We start from the raw sequence: 18,281 nt of genomic DNA on the forward strand, positions 1-18,281 counted from the left end.
GTGGAGGAAGGAGCTCGACCAAGCAAAGCAAGAATGTGAATGGGCAGGGCAGACTTCTTGAAGGTCAGAGACAGGGTAGATAGGCTAACCATCTGCTACCTTGATTTTCCTGCAAGCTGCTAAAAGGAGTCACCATAGCCAGTGGGGGAGTGTTACCAAACATCCACCCGGAGTTGCTAGCAAAGAAACGAGGATCCAAAGGGAAGTTGGAAGCCATCATCACGCCACCCCCAGCCAAAAAGGCCAAGTCTCCATCCCAGAAGAAGCCCGTGTCTAAGAAAGCAGGAGGCAAGAAAGGGGCCCGGAAATCCAAGGTACGTGATTGGGCAGGGGTATGTGGGTTGGGGCAGGGCAGGTGCAGGCCGGTGAGGTCATGAATGGCTCCCTCCTGCTGAGGGCTTATCCAAGGACTAAGGAGGAACGTGTGGGAGCTGCTTGCAGAGAGGCTAGCCCAGCTCCAGTGGCCAGAATCTGAGCGAAAAACTGGATTCCTGCAGGCAAGGGGAATGTGGGGAGGAGGCTGGGGCAGATAGCCCTAGGCTGGAAGGACCCCATTCCTGGCCTGTCAGGCAGAGGCTCACACCTCTGGGGAGGGACCTGGGTGGTGCAGGAGCTTTCCTGTGCTGGGGCGGCTGCCATCGAGTCCTACCTGAGGGCGCTGGCTGCCTACTTGCCCCCGACGCTCTCAGAACTCTCACTATGTTGCCATGCCTGCATGTCCTTCTCTGAGCATCTTTGAGGAAGGATGGTTCAGGCAGTTAGCTCTTCAGAATGGTTGCCTTGTTAAGGAAGAAAACAGGAATTATGCAGATGCTCCTGCCAGACCCAGGTTGGACTGAGATAAGGTCCCAGGTGCCAATCTTTTTGTGGCAAGTGAATCGCTCTTAGTAATGTGACCTAATGTCTTCGTGGGTGGGGCAGGCCGGCTAATCCCCAGCCCCGATCCTCAGGAGGTCTGGGCCTGCGGGTGGTTGCGCTCCCTTGTCTGAGCATTGGTGGGAGGCCCCAGAGCAACTGGAACAGGTGTTCTGTGTTCCTGCCTCACTGGACCCAGCCTCTGAGCTCTTGTCACAGCCTCCAGGGCCAAGCAGCCAGGGACCGGGCAGTGAGAGCTCCTCATTAACAAAATGGAATCTTAAGCTGTCCTGCTCCCCCCTGCCCTGGGGCACCCCCTTAGGTGTGATCCTTCTGGTCTCCAGCCAGACTAGGTGGAAATTACCTCTGGCAGAAGGTGACCTGCCTATTTTGTGAGACCCTCAGAAGTAGCTCCTTAGAGATGCCTTGTGGGTCAGATGCAGTGTCAGCACATTCTTCCCACCAGAACCCAAAGCCTTTGCCCAGTTGAGGACACCTTGCCAGGCCAGGCTGCAGGAGCACTGCCCTTGCACCCGACTCCTGTCCACCCTCCAGCATGTCCCCCCTCCCGGAGTCAGTCCATAAGCAGGCCTCCGGCCCCCCAACTTCCTATCTACACTGTTGGCTGGCCTTTGGTAGTTGAGGTGGAAGAAGCTGTAGTTTTTGTACACACTGCTGGGTGTGAACAATTGCTTCCCTGAATACAACAAAATCTGAAATCGTCTTGCCCACAGGCCACTGCCCTGCCCCAACCCCCTAGCTGAGAATCACTCCCAGCTCTCTGAGAGAGAACCCTGTAACTGAAGAGTGTCCTGGAAGTTCCTTCCAGCTACTTACACCCCACCTAGCTCACAAGTCCTAGGGGGAGGCTCACGGCCAGGTGGGGATATCGCAGAATGCTCCCTTACTCGTTCCTGCCAAGTATAAAATTAGCAGATTGAACTGTTTCTCTCTCTCCTTTCAACATTTACATTTGCGGGGAGGAGCAGGACAACAGGGAAGGCAGGGAGAAAGTGCCTGTGCAAGCCTTTCTAAATGTTAAAAGAGAAGATGAAGATGCCAGGTCCATCATCTCTGGATCACGGGCCCCAGGAAGCTGGCTGCCCACAGAGCAGGGCCCTTCGTGCTTGGCTTAGTGTTCCTCCAGCTGTGGCCCGAGCGTGGCCCTTGTTCATGCAGATCCGCTGCTTATTGACATTGGAGCAGCCCCTCTGTGTGCCTCGGGCAACCCTGGGCTGAACCCTGCTCCTGTCACCCCTGATCTTACCCTAGTAGTAATTGTCTGACGGCTTTTTGGCCTTCCCACTTTATCAAACACTAGGAATGCTGTTTCTTTCTTTTTGGACTGGAAATGAAGGATGTGTGTGGGTGTGTGTGTGTGTGTGTGTGTGTGTGTAGCTCTAGTAGCTATATTTGGAACTCACTGTTTCTAATAACCATATGCCAATAATGACTCAAACACTCAGCTTTCCCCTTGATTACAAAAGCAGGAAGTCTGTTATGGTGGTCTGTTTTTCTTCCACACAATAAAACACATTGTCTGCTTACTGTACCAGTATTTGGCTAACATTAAACCCTGGGGGAAGCTGAAATTGGAACCGTGAACAGCTAATTTTCAAAACATTTGTTTAATGTAAATTGTGGTGTCAGCTCCCAGAAACAGCAGAGAACCTGCATCTCCAGGTTTAAGTGGAATGTTCTGAAAATAACCTTTCCAGAGACATGAGGAGAAAGCCTTACTAACATGCTAAAGCACTTGGAGTAAAAGGGAGTTGGTATTTTTCAAGTGTCAACACTTGAATTCCAAATCATAATTTTTCCCCCAATTCGATGTAATTGGGAGGTTTTGAAAGTCTCCAGTTGTGACAGCTGAGTCAGCTATCGTGGAACCAGAGAGAGGAGGCAGCAGAACCCATTGGGGCTGGGAGTCCGGGGCCCTGATGGTGCCTTGGGGCTCCTCCTGCCTACTTGGGTGGCCTCAGGCAAGTCTGTGCCTCAGTTTACCCCCTCCCATAAAATGATGGGGTCCATTCCAGGCTCACATTTCAGTGACTGAATCTTTGCACCGTGTTCGTGCCTCAGTAATGTGTGTAAGAGTGGGGATGGTACAAAAGAGGATGCTGTAAGAATTCTCAGCACAGCACCCCCTGCCTCCCCAGAGCAGTCTCTGTAATGAATGTCTATGCACCTTGCAGAAAGTCTATGCGTGGAAAAGCATAGAGATCCGTAAAGCCCTCCTCGTCATCCCTGCCTTTAGATATAAACACATATAAAAGATGCTACCCACTGTTTTGGCAGCGTGGCACAGTGGTGAAGGGTACCAGCTCACTTGGCTTTGTGATCTAATTCTGCCATTTCCTGGCCCCGTGACCTTAGCAAGTGACTTAATTTCTCTGGTAGCTCAGTCTCCTCATCTGTGAAATGGAGACGGAACACGGGGTGCTTGCGAGGCTTAGGAGAGAATGCGCTCGAGTCCTTACGACAGTGCCTGGCACACGCCTTCACTGCTGTTCTGACTCCCTTGTTCTGCCCCTCTCAGCATAGAGCTGGCTCTTGAGAATTCCGTGGGGTGGTTCTGGTGCCCTAGAGAGTATTCAAAACCGTTTTAACCGGTTCTCTGCGAATGAACTTGCGGTTGTTCTGAGCATTCCGACCAACGGTGCCACAGGGACCCTAACTGTATGTGGGTGTCCGTGCTCATGGATCTGTAGGACAAAGTCCCCAAAGGCAGCTTGCTGTGGCAGACAGATTTCTGAGAGCTGTTGCTCACGTACAGAGCATCTTATCCCGTTCAGAAATTTCAAACTCTGCCGCCTCCTTTTAACAGTTAACACCAAAGCTGTTGAAAGAAGATGCCTGCATTCAGTCAGTAGCCATCGCATCTGCATGTGCTCCTCATTCCTCTTGCTAGTGAGGGTACGGCAGTGAAGGCAGGCCCTTGCCCTCCGTGGGTGCTCGCTGAGCTTTGGGCTAGTGAGGGGGCAGAGTCATTACAGAAGGGGTGTGGGGGAAGCAGGTGCCGTGACAACACAGCAGGGATGCCGGAGGCAGCCTTACTTTTTTTTTTTATTTTTTATTTTTTTTAATTTTTTTATTGTTATGTTAATCCCCATACATTACATCATTAGTTTTAGATATAGTGTTCCATGATTCATTGTTTGTGCATAACACCCAGTGCTCCATGCAGAACGTGCCCTCCTCAATACCCATCACCAGGCTAACCCATCCTCCCACCCCCCTCCCCTCTAGAACCCTCCGTTTGTTTTTCAGAGTCCATCGTCTCTCATGGTTCTTCTCCCCCTCCGATTTCCCCCCCTTCATTCTTCCCCTCCTGCTACATTCTTCTTCTTCTTTTTTTCTTTCTTAACATATATTGCATTATTTGTTTCAGAGGTACAGATCTGAGATTCAACAGTCTTGCACAATTCACAGCGCTTACCAGAACACATACCCTCCCCAGTGTCCATCACCCAGTCACCCCGTCCCTCCCACCCCACCCCCCACTCCAGCAACCCTCAGTTTGTTTCCTGAGATTAAGAATTAGCCTTACTTTACAGAGGCGGTCGGGTGAGGCTTTTCTGGTAAGGTGACACTGGAAGAGAGGCCTTCGAGAGTAAGGTGTCGGGCATTCAAGTGACTGGTGGGAAAGCGCTCCTGACAGAGGACCAACCAGCCTGCCTGTCCCCTCCCAGAGAGAACCCGAGAGGACTTGGATGTGAGGTTCCCGACGTTTCTATAACTCGCACACCTCTGGCAGTTGGAGAAGTCTTGGAACCCTTCTTAAGATTAGCTTTTCAAATGCATAAAATACTGAAGATTTGAAGGAAGCCATTTATGCTTAAATCATCCAGATTAAGACCCCTTGTCAGAATATTTACTGAGAGCCATAGAATAATCTTTAGGGGGATCTCCAAGAAGACCGTTTTTGCCAAAAATCTGGATTAAAAAATTCTCTCACCTAGGATTTTTCTGATTTGTTTTTTCATTTTAATTCCAGTTAGTTAACATACAGCGTTCTGTTAGTCTTAGGTGTACAATATAGTGATTCCGTCTCACCCAGGACTTTTCAAACATAAACCCACATAACCCTCCAACTGAACTCCACCCCCATGTGGAAATCACCCCCTGAAGCCTGAAGATATGCTTGCTTCCTACTGCCTGGCAGGAAGCCCATGATGAATTTGGTAGAGTACCTGTTTCTTTTTTGAGAGAGAAATATTTAAACTGAAAATTGAGTGATGAATGTTTGGGTAAGGGATGCCAGAGAAAGACATTGGTTCTCGTGAGAAGCTGCCATCCTTGCAAAATCTTGCTGGCCTTTTATTGAGCTTCCTAGCAGGTCCGACATCTGGGTGAAAGAGACTGGACATAGGTCATCGTGGGTTGATGATTTCACATAAGGCTTTTTGGACACTCAGCCCTGCCTGTTCTTAACTAGTCTCCCTCTGACTCTGACTGAATAGAAGCTGGGTGCAGGTACGATACATGGGAGCTTTTGGATTTGTAGAACAGTATTAAATTCCCCAAAGTCAATCATTTTGGAGATGGACAAAGAGTATCGCTTGCTAGATTTTTCCCCTCCTGCCAGGATCTGAAAAAAATCTACCAGCTACCGTCACCATTTCATAAAAGAAGATGGCATTTGAATCTGTAAGACTGGGAAGGGAAGTAATCCCTGACTATAGGCTTGATGTAAAACCTAGGGGAGCAGTTACTATGATTTGAACGTAGTGACCTCTCACGAGGCATCTGAGTGCACCTCAACTACCCTGTCGTGGCTGGGAACCTTGCACAGAAAAGACTCGGACAGACTGGAGAGAACCGGGAGGAATGGCTTGTCCTACACAGACAGGGTTTGGCAGCTTTCTCTCAAGGCCACTGGTTTAGCAGATCTCCCACCTTAGATTCATTTTCCCCCCAAGGAATCGAAGGCAGAGGGAAGTTAAGCAGTGTGCTCTGGGTTACGTCACTAGTAGAACCAGAAATCAAGTGCAGAATTTCAGAGCCCAAACATCACGTCCCTTGTGTGTCCTGTGACCATGGACCACTTAGTTGCCTTGGCAGAGGCCCCTCTGTTCTGTAGATGGAGGGCTAACTGCCGACTGCTGTAGGGTGAGTGGGGCAACAGCTTAAAAACATTTTTTTTTTTAATAACACATTCTGGACTTCCTTTGAATATATTTGTGCATTCATGATACATATTCTGCTTAAAATTTCCATCTCCTATCCGCTCTAGCACTGTTTTCCAGTTTTATCGAGATAGGCTTGACATACAGCATTACATACATTTAAGGTATACAGCATAAGGACTTGACTTACATCGGTTATGAAATGGTTACCACAGTAAGTTTAGATGCTATTTATTGTGTCATGTAGATACAAAAAAAGCGTTTGTTTTTCTTTGTGATGAGAACGCTTAGGATTTACTCTCTTAATAACTTTCAGATATACCATGCAGCATTGTTAACTATAGTTGGGGTGCTGTGCATTACATCCCCTGTACTTCTTTATCTCATAACTGGAAGTTTGTATCTTTTTTTGTAGTGTTTTTTAAAAAGAGTATAGTTGACCTACAATGTTAGTTTCAGGGCGTACGGCATAGCGATTTGTCTTCTCTGTATAGTTCACTGTGTTCACCCCAAGTGTAGCTACCATCTGGCATTGTGCAACCTTATTATAATACCATTGATTTTATTCCCTCTGCTGTACCTTTTATCCTTTTGACTTAGTCTGTAACTAGAAGCCTCTACCTCCTACGCCCCTTCACCCATTTTGCCCACCACGCCGCCCACCTCTCCTCTGGCAGCCTAATGTTCTCTATATTTATGATTCTGTTTCTGCTTTTTGTTTTATTCATCTCTTTGGATTTTTAGATTGCACATGTAAGTGATACCATACGATATTTGTCTTCTCTGACTTACTTCACTTAGCGTACTATCCTCTAGGTCCATCCATGTTGTTGCATATGGCAAGATGTCATCCTTTTATATGACTGAGTAATATTCCATTGCCTCTGCATGTGTATAATATATGTATATGCCACTTCTTTATGCATTCATGTACTGATGGACACCTGGTTGCTTCTCTGTCTTGAGTATTGTAAATAATACTGCAATAAACAATAGGGGTGCATATATCTTTCCAAATTAGTGTTTTCCTTTTCTTTGGGTACATAACAAGTGGTAGAATTACTGGACTGTATGGTAACTGTATTTTTAATTTTTTGAGGAGCATCCATATTGTTTTGCATAGGGGCTACACCAATTTACATTCCCACCAACAGTGCACAAGGGTTCATTTTTCTCCACATCCTCGCCAGCAGTTGTTATTTCTTGTCCTTTTGATTTCAGCCGTTTTGGTAGGTGTGAGGTGATAACTCATTGTGGTTTTGATTTGCATTTCCCTGATGATTAGTGATGTTTAGCATCTTTTCATGTCTGTTGGCCAACTGTATGTCATCCTTGGAAGAATGGCTATTCATGAAACCCACTTTATTGAGAGTTTTTATCATGAATGGATGTTGAATTTTGTCACATGCTTTTTTTTTTTTTTTGCATCTTTTGATCCTCTCGATCATATAATAGTTATCCTTCATTGTGTTGATGTGGTACATCTTGTTGTTTGATTTGCAAATATTGAACCATCCTTGCATCCCCAGAATAAATCCCACTTGATCATGGTAAATGATCTTTTAAATGTATTCTTGAATGCAATTTGCTAATATTTTGTTGAGGATTTTTTATCTATGTTCATCAAGGATATTGGATTTTGGGCACCGGGACCCTGCTCCCATCCACCTATGCTACCAAAGTTTGGGGGAAATGTAAACCATGGCACTAACCAGTTCCTCTAACCTGGAAAGAGTTCCAGCAGCTCCCCTGCCATTTGGTAGAGTTCTAGGGCTGGATCTTTTATATTCTAGCTGCTCTCTTAAACCAAGGCTATTTTTTTCAGTGCCCCAGGGCAGAGAAATCTGCTCTTCAGTGCCTCAGTTCCTTCCTACCACAGTTCATAGCAGCAAGGGTGGGGGTTCCCTTCATTATCATGTCTCCCTCTCTTTTGCTGTTTGTTCTCTATGTGGTCTCTTTATGTTTTGTTGTGTAGAAGCTGTTCAGTCAGCCCTCAGTTCTTCAGAAGGAATTGCTATATCAATAGGTGTAGATGTGGGCTGTCTGTGGTGGAGGTGAGTTCAGGGTCTTCCCATATCACCATCTTGGACTGGAACTCTAGGTGAAAGTTTGTACCTTTGGACCACTGACATCCAAGTCCCCCATAAGTACACAACTATAAATAAAAAAATGAGGTATAGGGCCTTAGATGGAATCTGAGCAAGTTAAGGGACCTTTTTTTTGTTTTCATAGTACATTTAACTTCATTGGGGTGTATATATTTTTCTTTATTTTTGTCTTAACATTGTGTTTGATTCATTTAGGTTATTGTATGTAGCAGATAGCACTAAGTCAGTGCATTTCATGGTTGGAATTTACCACCATGTGGTTATCCATTCTGCTCTGGAGATATTTAAGTTGTTTCCAATTTGAGGCCAGATTCCTGCTACAAAAGTACATGCTTTTTGGTGCACACATGTTGTATTGTCTTGGGAGAATACCTTTAAGTGGAATTGTGGTATCACAGGGTATTTATATGTTCAGCTTTAGTAGAGAGTGCCAAATAGTTTTCCCAAGTGGTGGTAAAAGTATGTGGTCCCAGTGCAGCAAATGGGAATTCCAGTTCTATATTCTTGCCAAGGCAGGCTAATTTGAGAATTAAATTTTAACCATTCTGGTGGGTGTGCACTGTCCTGATGACCAGTTAGCCTTAGCATCTGCTCAAACAAATTTTGGCCCTTTGGATAATTCCTTTTGTGCTAGTGTTTTGTGCAGTTTTAAAAAAAATAGGATTAGCTATCTATTTTAAATGAGTTACACAGTACTACTTTTTATATGGATATGAATTCTTTTTTTATTGAGATAGAATTGGCATTTAACATTACAGTCATTTGGGGCGCCTGGGTGGCTCAGTCGTTGGGCATCTGTCTTCGGCTCAGGTCATGATCCCAGGGTCCTGGGATCGAGCCCCGCATCAGGCTCCCTGCTCAGCGGGAAAAGCCTGCTTTTCCCTCTCCCATTCCCCCTGCTTTTGTTCCCTCTCTCGCTGTGTCTTTCTCTGTCAAATAAATAAATAAAATCTTTAAAAATAAATTACAGTCATTTTAGGTGTACAGTCTGACGATTTGATATTTGTTTTTTATTTTATTATGTTAGTCACCATACAATACATCATTAGTTTTTGATGTAGTGATCCACGATTCACTGTTTTCCTATAACACCCAGTGCTCCATGCAGTACGTGCCCTCTTTAATACCCATCACTGTGCTAACCCATCCCTCCACCCCCCTCCCCTCTAAAACCCTCAGTTTATTTCTCAGAGTCCATAGTTTCTCATGGTTCATCTCTCCCTCCGATTTCCCCCCCGTTCATTTTTCCCTTCCTTCTCCTAATGTCCTTCATGCTATTCCTTATGTTCCACAAATTGACTTTCTCTGCTTGACTTACTTCACTTAGCATAATCTCCTCCAGTCCCGTCCATGTTGATGTAAAAGTTGGGTATTCGTCCTTTCTGATGGCTGAGTAATATTTCATTTCATTGTATATATGGACCACATCTTCTTTATCCGTTCATCTGTTGAAGGACACCTCGGCTCTTTCCACAGTTTGGCTATTGCGGACATTGCTGCTATGAACATTGGGGTGCATATGGCCCTTCTTTTCACTACATCTGTGTCTTTCGGGTAATTTATATATTGCCAATGATCACCACAGTATGTCCCGTTAACATCTATCACCATACATAATTACCAAGTTACTTTTCTTAGGAAGAGAACTTTTAAGGTCGACTTTGTTAGCAACTTTCAAATAGGCAATACAATATTACTGACTATAGTCACCATGCTTTATATTACCTCCTCATGACTTCTTTCTTTTATAACTGAAAGTTTCTAGCTTTTGACCTGCTTCATCCATTTCACCTGCCTCCCACCCCCACCCCCTGCCTCTGTCAACCATCAGTCTGTTCTCTGTATCTAGAAACTGGGCTATTTTCTTTTTTTTTTATGATTCCACCTATAAGTGTGAACAAACAGTTATTTGTCTTTCTCTGTGATGTATTTCACTTAGTATAATGCCCTCAAGGTCACATCCTTCTTTTTTATGGTTTAATAACATTGTATTTTATATAATTATATATAAATGTATATAAATGTGTGTATATGTATATATAAAATAATTTAGGAGATATGTATAATAAGACATATAATAAAAATAATAGGACATATTATATATGTAAGGACATATATATTAGAATATAAAACATGTTAGTATATGTAATATATAAATATCTTTATCAAATTTTCACATTTTCTTTGTCCATGTTTCCATTGATGGATACTTAGGTTCTTTTCATTACTTGGCTATTATAAATAATGCTGTAGTAAAATGGGGGTGCATATTATCTTTTTGAGTTAGTGTTTTTGTTTTCTTCAGAAGTAAAAATTGCTGGGTCATATGGTCGTTCTATTTTTAATTTTCTGAGGAACCTCCATACTGTTTCCCATGGTGGCTGCACCAATGTACATTTCCACCAACAGTGCACACGGAGTTCCCCTTTCTCCATGTCCTTACTGACACCTGTTATTTCTTGTCTTTTTGATAATAGCCTAATAGGTATGCGGTGATAGCTCGTTGTGGTCTAGATCTGCATTTATCTGATGATTAGTGATGTTGGCGCACCTTTTCATGTATTTGTTTGCCATCTGTATGTCGTCTTTGGAAAAATGTCTACTCAGAATCTGACCACTTTTTTTAGTTTTGATTTAAATTCCAGTTAGTTCACATACAGCATAATATTAGTCTCAGGTGTCCACTGTAGTGATTCAGCACTTCCTTACAATACCCAGTGCTCATGACAAGTGCCCTCTTTAATCCCCCATCACCTTCTTGACCCATCCCCTCACCCGTCTCCCCTCTGGTAACCATCAATTTGTTCTGTAGAGTTAAGAGACTGTTTCTTGGTTTGCCACCCTCTCTTTTTTTCCGTTTGCTCATTTGTTTTGTTTCTTAAATTTCACATATGCGTGAAATCATATGGTATTTGTCTTTCTCTGACCTGTTCCACTAAGCATAATATTCCTAGCTCCATCCAAGTTGTTGGAAATGGCAAGATTTCATTCTTTTTTTTATGGTTGAGTAATAATCCATTGTGTATATATAACACATCTTCTTTATCAATTCATCAGTCAGCGGACACTTGGGCTGTTTCTGTAATTTGGCTATTGTAGATAATGCTGCTGTAAACATGGGGGTACGTGTATCTCTTTTAATTAGCATTTTCTATTCTTTGGGTAAATACCTAGCAGTGTGATTGCTGCATCATAGAGTAGCTCCAATTGTAACTTTTTGAGGAAGCTCCATACTGTTTTCCAGAGTGGCTGCACCAGTTTGCATGCCCACCAACAGTGCAAGAGGGTTCCCCTTTCTCCGCATCCTCGGAGGAACGTTTTGTTCCTTGTGTTGTTGATTTTAGCCATTCTGACAGGTGTGAGGTGATAACTCATGGTGGTTTTGATTTGTGTTTCCCTGATGATCAGTGATGATGAGCATCTTTTCATGTGTCTGTTGGCCATCTGTATGTCTTCTTTAGAAAAATGTCCATTCATGTCTTATGCCCATTTTTTAATTAGATTGTTTTTTTGGGTGATGAGTTTGATAAGTTCTTATATATTTTGGAAGCTAACTCTTTATCAGATATGTCATTTGCAAATATCGTCTCCCATTCCGTAGGTTGCCTTTTAGTTTTGTGGATTGTTTCCTTCCCTGTGCAGAAGCTTTTTATTTTGACGCAGTCCCAATAATTTATTTTTGTCTCCCTTGCCTCAGGAAACATATCTAGAGAGAAGTTGCTGTGGCTGATGTCAATGAAGTTACTGTCTGTGTTCTCTTCTAGGATTTTTATGGTTTCAGGTCTCACATTTAGATCTCTGACCACTTTTTAATAAAAAAATTTTTTTCCTTTTGTTATTGAGTTGTGTGAGTTGTTTACATATTCTGGATATTAACCCCTTATCAGATACAGATCTTTGACTTATGATGGGGTTGTATCCTGATAAACCCATTTTAAGTTGAAAATATCATTAAGTTGAAAATGCATTTAATATTACCTAACCTACCAAACATCATAGCTTAGCCTAGCCTACTGTAAATGTGCTCAGAACACTAATTTGCTTACAGTTGGACAAAATCATCTCACAAAAAGCCTATTTTATAAGAAAGTGTGGAGTATTTCAAGTAATTTATTGAATACTATACTTAAAGTGAAAAACAGAATGGTTCTGTGGGCACAGAATGATTCTGTAAGTGTATTAGTCATTTACCCCCATGATTGTGTGGCTGACTGGGCACTGTGGCTAGCTCTTGCTGTCTAGCATCACCAGAGAGTATAGTGCTGCACATCGCTAATCCTAGGAAAAAAATCCAAATTTAAATTCGAAGTATGGTTTCTACTGAATGTATATTGCTTTTGCACCACTGTAAAGCTGAAAAATCCAAAGTCAAACCATGGGACGTCAGGGACTGTCTGTATATGATTTGCAAATTTCTCTAAAGGTTGACTTTTCATTTTGTTGATGGTTCCTTTGCTCTGCAGAATCTTTTCAGTTTGTTGTAGTCCCACTGTTTATTTTGCCTTCATTGCCTTTGCTTGTGATACCATATCCAAAAAATCATCACCAAGACCAATAACAAGGAGCTTACGATCTGTTTCCTAGGAATTTCTGGGTTCAGGACTTAACATTCACATGTTTAATCCATTTTGAGTTAATTTTTATGTATGATGTTAAATGTTGGTACGGCTTCATTCTTTTGCATGTGGCTGTCCCATTTTCCCAACACTGTTTAATTGAAGAGACTGTTCTTTCCTCATTGTATATTCTTAGCTCTTTTGGCATGAATTGATAATATATATGTGGGTTTATTTCTGGGCTCTCCATTCTGTTCCATTGGTCTATGTGTCTGTTTTCATGTTGATACCATACTGTTTTGATTATTATATCTTTGTAATATAATTTGAAACCAGGGAGCATGATGCCTTCTCTTTCATTTTTTGCCAAGATTGCTTTGGCTTTCAGAGTCTTTTGTGATTTCATATAAATCTAAGGATTGTTCTGTTTCCTTGAAAAATGGCACTGGAATTTTGATAGAGATTGTATTGAATCTATAGATTGCTTTGGTTGGTATGGACATTTTAACAATTTTAATCCTTCCAATCCATGAGTACAGAATCTCTCTCCATTTATTTGTGTCTTCTTCAATTTCTTTCATTAATGTATTACAGTTTTCAGTGTACAATATATAGTTTTCAGTATATAGTTTTTTGCCTTTTTGTTAAATTCCTAAGCATTTTATTTCTTTGATGCAATTGTAAATGGGATTGTTTTCTTAACTTCTCTTTCTGATAATGTTATTAGCATATGCAAATGCAACAGAATTCTATATATTAATCTGGTATCCTGTAACTTTATTGAATTCATTTATTCTAACAGGGTTTTGGTGGAGTCTTTAGGGTTTTGTATATATATAATATCATGCTGTTTGCAAATAGTGACAGTTCTACTTCCCTTCTGATTTTGATGCCTTTTATTTATTTTTCTTGCCTAATTGCTTTGGCTAGGACTTCTAATACTATATTGAATAAAAGTGGCAAGGATGGGTATTGTCTTGTTCCTGATCTTAGAGGAAACACTTTGAGTGCTCATTTTCACTAATGAGTATGATGTTAGCTTTTGGCTTGGCATTTATGGCCTTTATTATGTTTAGGTATGTTCCTTCTATACCCAGTTTTTGAGAGCTTTTTATCATAAATGGATGTTGAATTTTGTCAAATGCTTTTTCTGCATTTGTTGAGGTGATCATATGCTTTTTATCCTTCATTTGTTAATATGGTGTATCACCCTGATGGATATTAAACCACCCTTATATCCCCAGAATAAATCCCACTTGATCATGGTATATGATCCTTTTAACGTATTGTTGAATTCAGTTTGTTTGTATTTTGTTGAGGATCTTGCATCTGTGTTCATCAGGGATATTGGCCTATAATTTACTTCTCTTATGGCATCCTTGTCTGGTTTTGGTATCAGGGTAATGCGGGCTTTGTAAAGTGAGTTTGGAAGTGTCCTCCTCTTTTATATTTTGGAAGAGTTTGAGAAGGATTGGTATTAATTCTTCTTTAAATGTTTGGTAGAACAGTGAAACCTTCTGGTCCTGGACTTTTGTTTGTTGTGAGGTTTTTGATTACTGATTCTGTTCCTTTACTAGTAATCCATCTGTTGAGATTTTTATTTTTCTTCATGATTCAGTCTTGTGTGTTGCTAGGCTTTGGTCCATTTCTTCTAGGTTGTCCATTTTTTTGGCATATAATTTTTCATAGTAGTCTCTTAATGATTCTTTATATTTCTATGGTGTCATTTGTAACATCTCTTTCATTTCTGATGTTATTTATTTGAATCCTCTGTTTTTTTTCCTTGGTGAGTCTAGCCAGAGGTTTGTTGATTTTGTTTATCTTTTCAAAGGGCTAGCTCTTACATTTATTGATCTTTTCTGTCTTTAGGCTATTTGTTTCCACTCTGATCTGTGTTATTTCCTTGTTTCTACCAACTTAGGGCTTCATTTGTTCTTTTTTTTTTTTTTTTTTTTCTGGTTTCATCTGGTGTGAGATTTCTCCTGTTTTTTGAAATAGGCCTGTATTGCTATAAACTTTCCTCTTAGAACTGCTTTTGCTGCATCTCATAAGTTTTGGTATGTTGTATTTCCATCTGTCTCAGGGTATTTCTTGATTCCTCTTTTGATTTCTTCTTTGACCTATTGGTTGTTGAATAGTGTGTAGTTTAATCTCCACATTTCTGAATTTTCCAGCTTTTTTCTCATAATTTTTCTCTAGTTTCTTGGCACTGTGATCAGAAAAGATGACTGATATTTCAGTCTTCTTAAATTTATTAAGACCTGTTTTGTGGCCTAAAATATGACCTGTCCTGCAGAGTGTTACATGTGGTTATGAAAGAAATGTGTACTCTGTTACTTTTGGGTGGAAAGTGTTCTGAATATATCTGTTAAGTCCACCTGGTCTCATAGGTCATTTAAGGCCAGTGTTTATTGATTTTCTGTCTGGTTGATCTATCTATTGATGAAAGTGGGGGTATAAAATCCCCTATTATTATTGTATTGCTGTCTGTTTCTCCCTTTAGGTCTGTTGGTGTTTGCTTTATATATTCATGTACTCCTAGATTGGGTGCATAAATGTTTACAATATTTATAAAATACATATAGATATTCTCTTAGTGTCTGACACATTTATCATTATGTAATACTCTTCATTATCTGTTATTGTAGTCTTTGTTTTAAAGAATATATTGTCTGATATAAGTATAGCAACCCCTGCTTTCTCTTGGTTTCCATTTGCATGAAAAATCTTTTTCTGTCACTTCACTTTCATTGTGTCTTGTCCTTGCTTATAAAGTGTGTCTCTTCTAGGGAGCATATCGATGAGTCTTGTGTTTTTATCCATTCAGTCACTGTATGTCTTTTGATTGGCGAGTTTAGTCTATTTACATTTAAAGTAATTATTGACAGATATGTACTTGTCATTTTGTTCATTGTTTTCTGGCTGTTTTGTAATTCCTCTGTTCCTTTCTTCTCTTTCTCTGCCTTTGTGATGTGATGATTGTCTTTAGTGGTGTCATCTTTTGTGTATCTTCTATAGGCTTTTGCTTTGTGTTTACCATTAGGCTGATATATAACAACCTATTCACAGTCTGTTTTAAGTTGGTAATGTAAGTTTGAACACATTCTAAAGCTCTGCATTTTTACCCTCCCTACACTTCATGTTATTGGTGTCACATTTTATGTCTTTTAATCTCATGTGTCCCTTAACTAATTATTGTACTAATTGTTATTCCACTTTTGTCTTTTAACCTTCATATTAGCTTTATAAGAGATTAAGTCACTACCTTTAGTATATACTTACCTTTACTAGTGAGAGTTATACTTTCATATGTTTTCCTATTACTGAATAGCACCCTTTCTTTTTAGCTTAAACAAGTCCCTTTAACATTTCTAGTATGGCCAGTTTAGCGGTGGTGAACTCTTTTGGCTTTTTGCATGTCTGGAAAATTATTTCTCTCTCAGTTTCAAAGGACGGTTTTGCCAGGTAGAGTATTCTTGGCTGGAAGTTTTTTACTTTCAGTACTTTGAATATATTGAGCCACTCCCTTGTGGCCTGCAAATTTCTGCTGAAAAATCTGCTGATAGTCTAATGGAGGTTCCCTTGTATGTAACAAGTTGTTTTTCTCTTGCAGCTTTTAAGATTCTCTCCTTGTCTTTAACTTTTGACATTTTAATTACAATGTGTCTTGCCATGGGTCTCTTTGGGTTCATCTTTTTTGGAACTCTCTGGGTTTCCTGTCAGGATTTCCTTACTTTTTATGGCTGAATGTTTCCACAGTTCTTTATCCATTCATCCGTCTGTGGACACTTAGATTGTTTCTTTGTGTTGGCTGTCATAAATAATGCTGCTATGATCATGAGGTGCAGTTACCTCTTTGACATAGTGTTTTTGTTTCCTTTGGTTATATTCCTAGAAATGGAATTGCTGGATCATATGGATTCTACTTTTAAATGTTTGAGGAAGCTTCATGCTGTTTTTCATAGTGGTCTACCAGTTTACAATGTGGGCAACAGCCTTAATGGAGGAGGCCATGAGCAAGTGAATCATTGCTGAAAATCACCAGTATTAATCATCACAGGCTAAGCCTTATAACTTGGCTTCATAGGCAGCTGCTGACTCATACCAGGGACACGGGAAAGCTGTCACAGCCCCTTCCTCCCAATACAACCAGCTCTATTTCTTGAATGCTTGAAATTCTGTCAGTTAAGACTTTCTTACCTCTAAAAAAAAAAAAAAAATCCAAGTATTTTTGGGCATAAGCACTAAATCCTTATCTACTTATCAACTGCATCCCATTCCCAAGCATTTATTGAGCACCTCCTATATGCATGGTGTTCACTGGGTAGAGCAGTGATTCTCAAACTTTTTTGCTTGCCTACCTCCTACAACAATTTTGAAAACCTTTGCACCTCACACATTTAAAAATTTGACAGCTAAACTTTTGATAATAAATATAAATATCTGTGTAGGATATAATTTTTGATATATAAAAACCATTTCATCACTCATTTAAGTGTATCCAAAGAAATCGAAATACTGTGTTGATTTGGAATACCATCATCATTTTTTTTATTATGTTGTGTTAATCACCATACATTACATCATTAGTTTTTGTTTGTTTGTTTGTTTGTTTTAGGATACATTCAGTTTATTTATTGCAATTGCTTGATATATCTTAGGTCCCTTTTTTTTTATTATTATGTTAATCACCATACATTACATCATTAGTTTTTGATGTAGTGTTCCATGATTCATTGTTTGCGTATAACACCCAGTGCTCCATGCAGAACATGCCCTCTTTAATACCCATCACCAGGCTAACCCATCCTCCCACCCACCTCCCCTCTAGAACCCTCAGTTTGTTTCCCAGAGTCCATAGTCTCTCATGGTTCATCTCCCCCTCCGATTTCCCCCCCTTCATTCTTTCCCTCCTGCTATCTTCTTCTTCTTCTTCTTTTTTTTTTTTTTTTTAACATATAATGTATTATTTGTTTCAGAGGTACAGATTTGTGATTCAACAGTCTTGCACAATTCACAGTGCTCACCATAGCACATACCCTCCCCAATGTCTATCACCCAGCCACCCCATCCCTCCCACCCCCCACCACTCCAGCAACCCTCAGTTTGTTTCCTGAGATTAAGAATTCCTCATATCAGTGAGGTCATATGATACATGTCTTTCTCTGATTGACTTATTTCGCTCAGCATAACAACCTCCAGTTCCATCCACGTCATTGCAAATGGCAAGATTTCATTCTTTTTGATGGCTGCATAATATTCCATTGTATATATATACCACCTCTTCTTTATCCATTCATCCGTCGATGGACATCTTGGCTCTTTCCACAGTTTGGCTATTGTGGACATTGCTGCTATAAACATCGGGGTGCACGTACCCCTTCGGAACCCTACATTTGTATCTTTGGGGTAAATACCCAGTAGTGCAATTGCTGAATCGTATGGTAGCTCTATTTTCAACTTTTGGAAGAACCTCCATACTGTTTTCCAAAGTAGCTGCACCAGCTTGCATTCCCACCAACAGTGTAGGAGGGTTCCCCTTTCTCCGCATCCCCACCAACATCTGTCGTTTCCTGACTTGTTAATTTTAGCCATTCCGACTGGTGTGAGGTGATATCTCATTGAGGTTTTGA

At 40.9% G+C, this 18,281-nt stretch overlaps 1 protein-coding gene across 6 annotated transcripts in view; it reads left to right on the forward strand.

The window, feature by feature from the left end:
• LOC116645119 (core histone macro-H2A.1) overlaps positions 1 to 18,281 on the forward strand; it is an 82,227-nt gene that overhangs the window by 32,780 nt on the left and 31,166 nt on the right. For all 6 annotated transcript variants that reach the window (XM_032425092.1, XM_032425090.1, XM_032425095.1 and 3 more), the window contains exon 4: positions 117 to 314. In XM_032425092.1, coding sequence (XP_032280983.1) covers positions 117 to 314 — 198 coding nt within the window. The remainder of the gene's footprint in view (positions 1 to 116; positions 315 to 18,281) is intronic.

This window comes from Phoca vitulina, unplaced genomic scaffold (genome assembly GCF_004348235.1).
Source record: "Phoca vitulina isolate PV1807 unplaced genomic scaffold, GSC_HSeal_1.0 scaffold32, whole genome shotgun sequence".
Classification (NCBI taxonomy): Eukaryota; Metazoa; Chordata; class Mammalia; order Carnivora; family Phocidae; genus Phoca; species Phoca vitulina.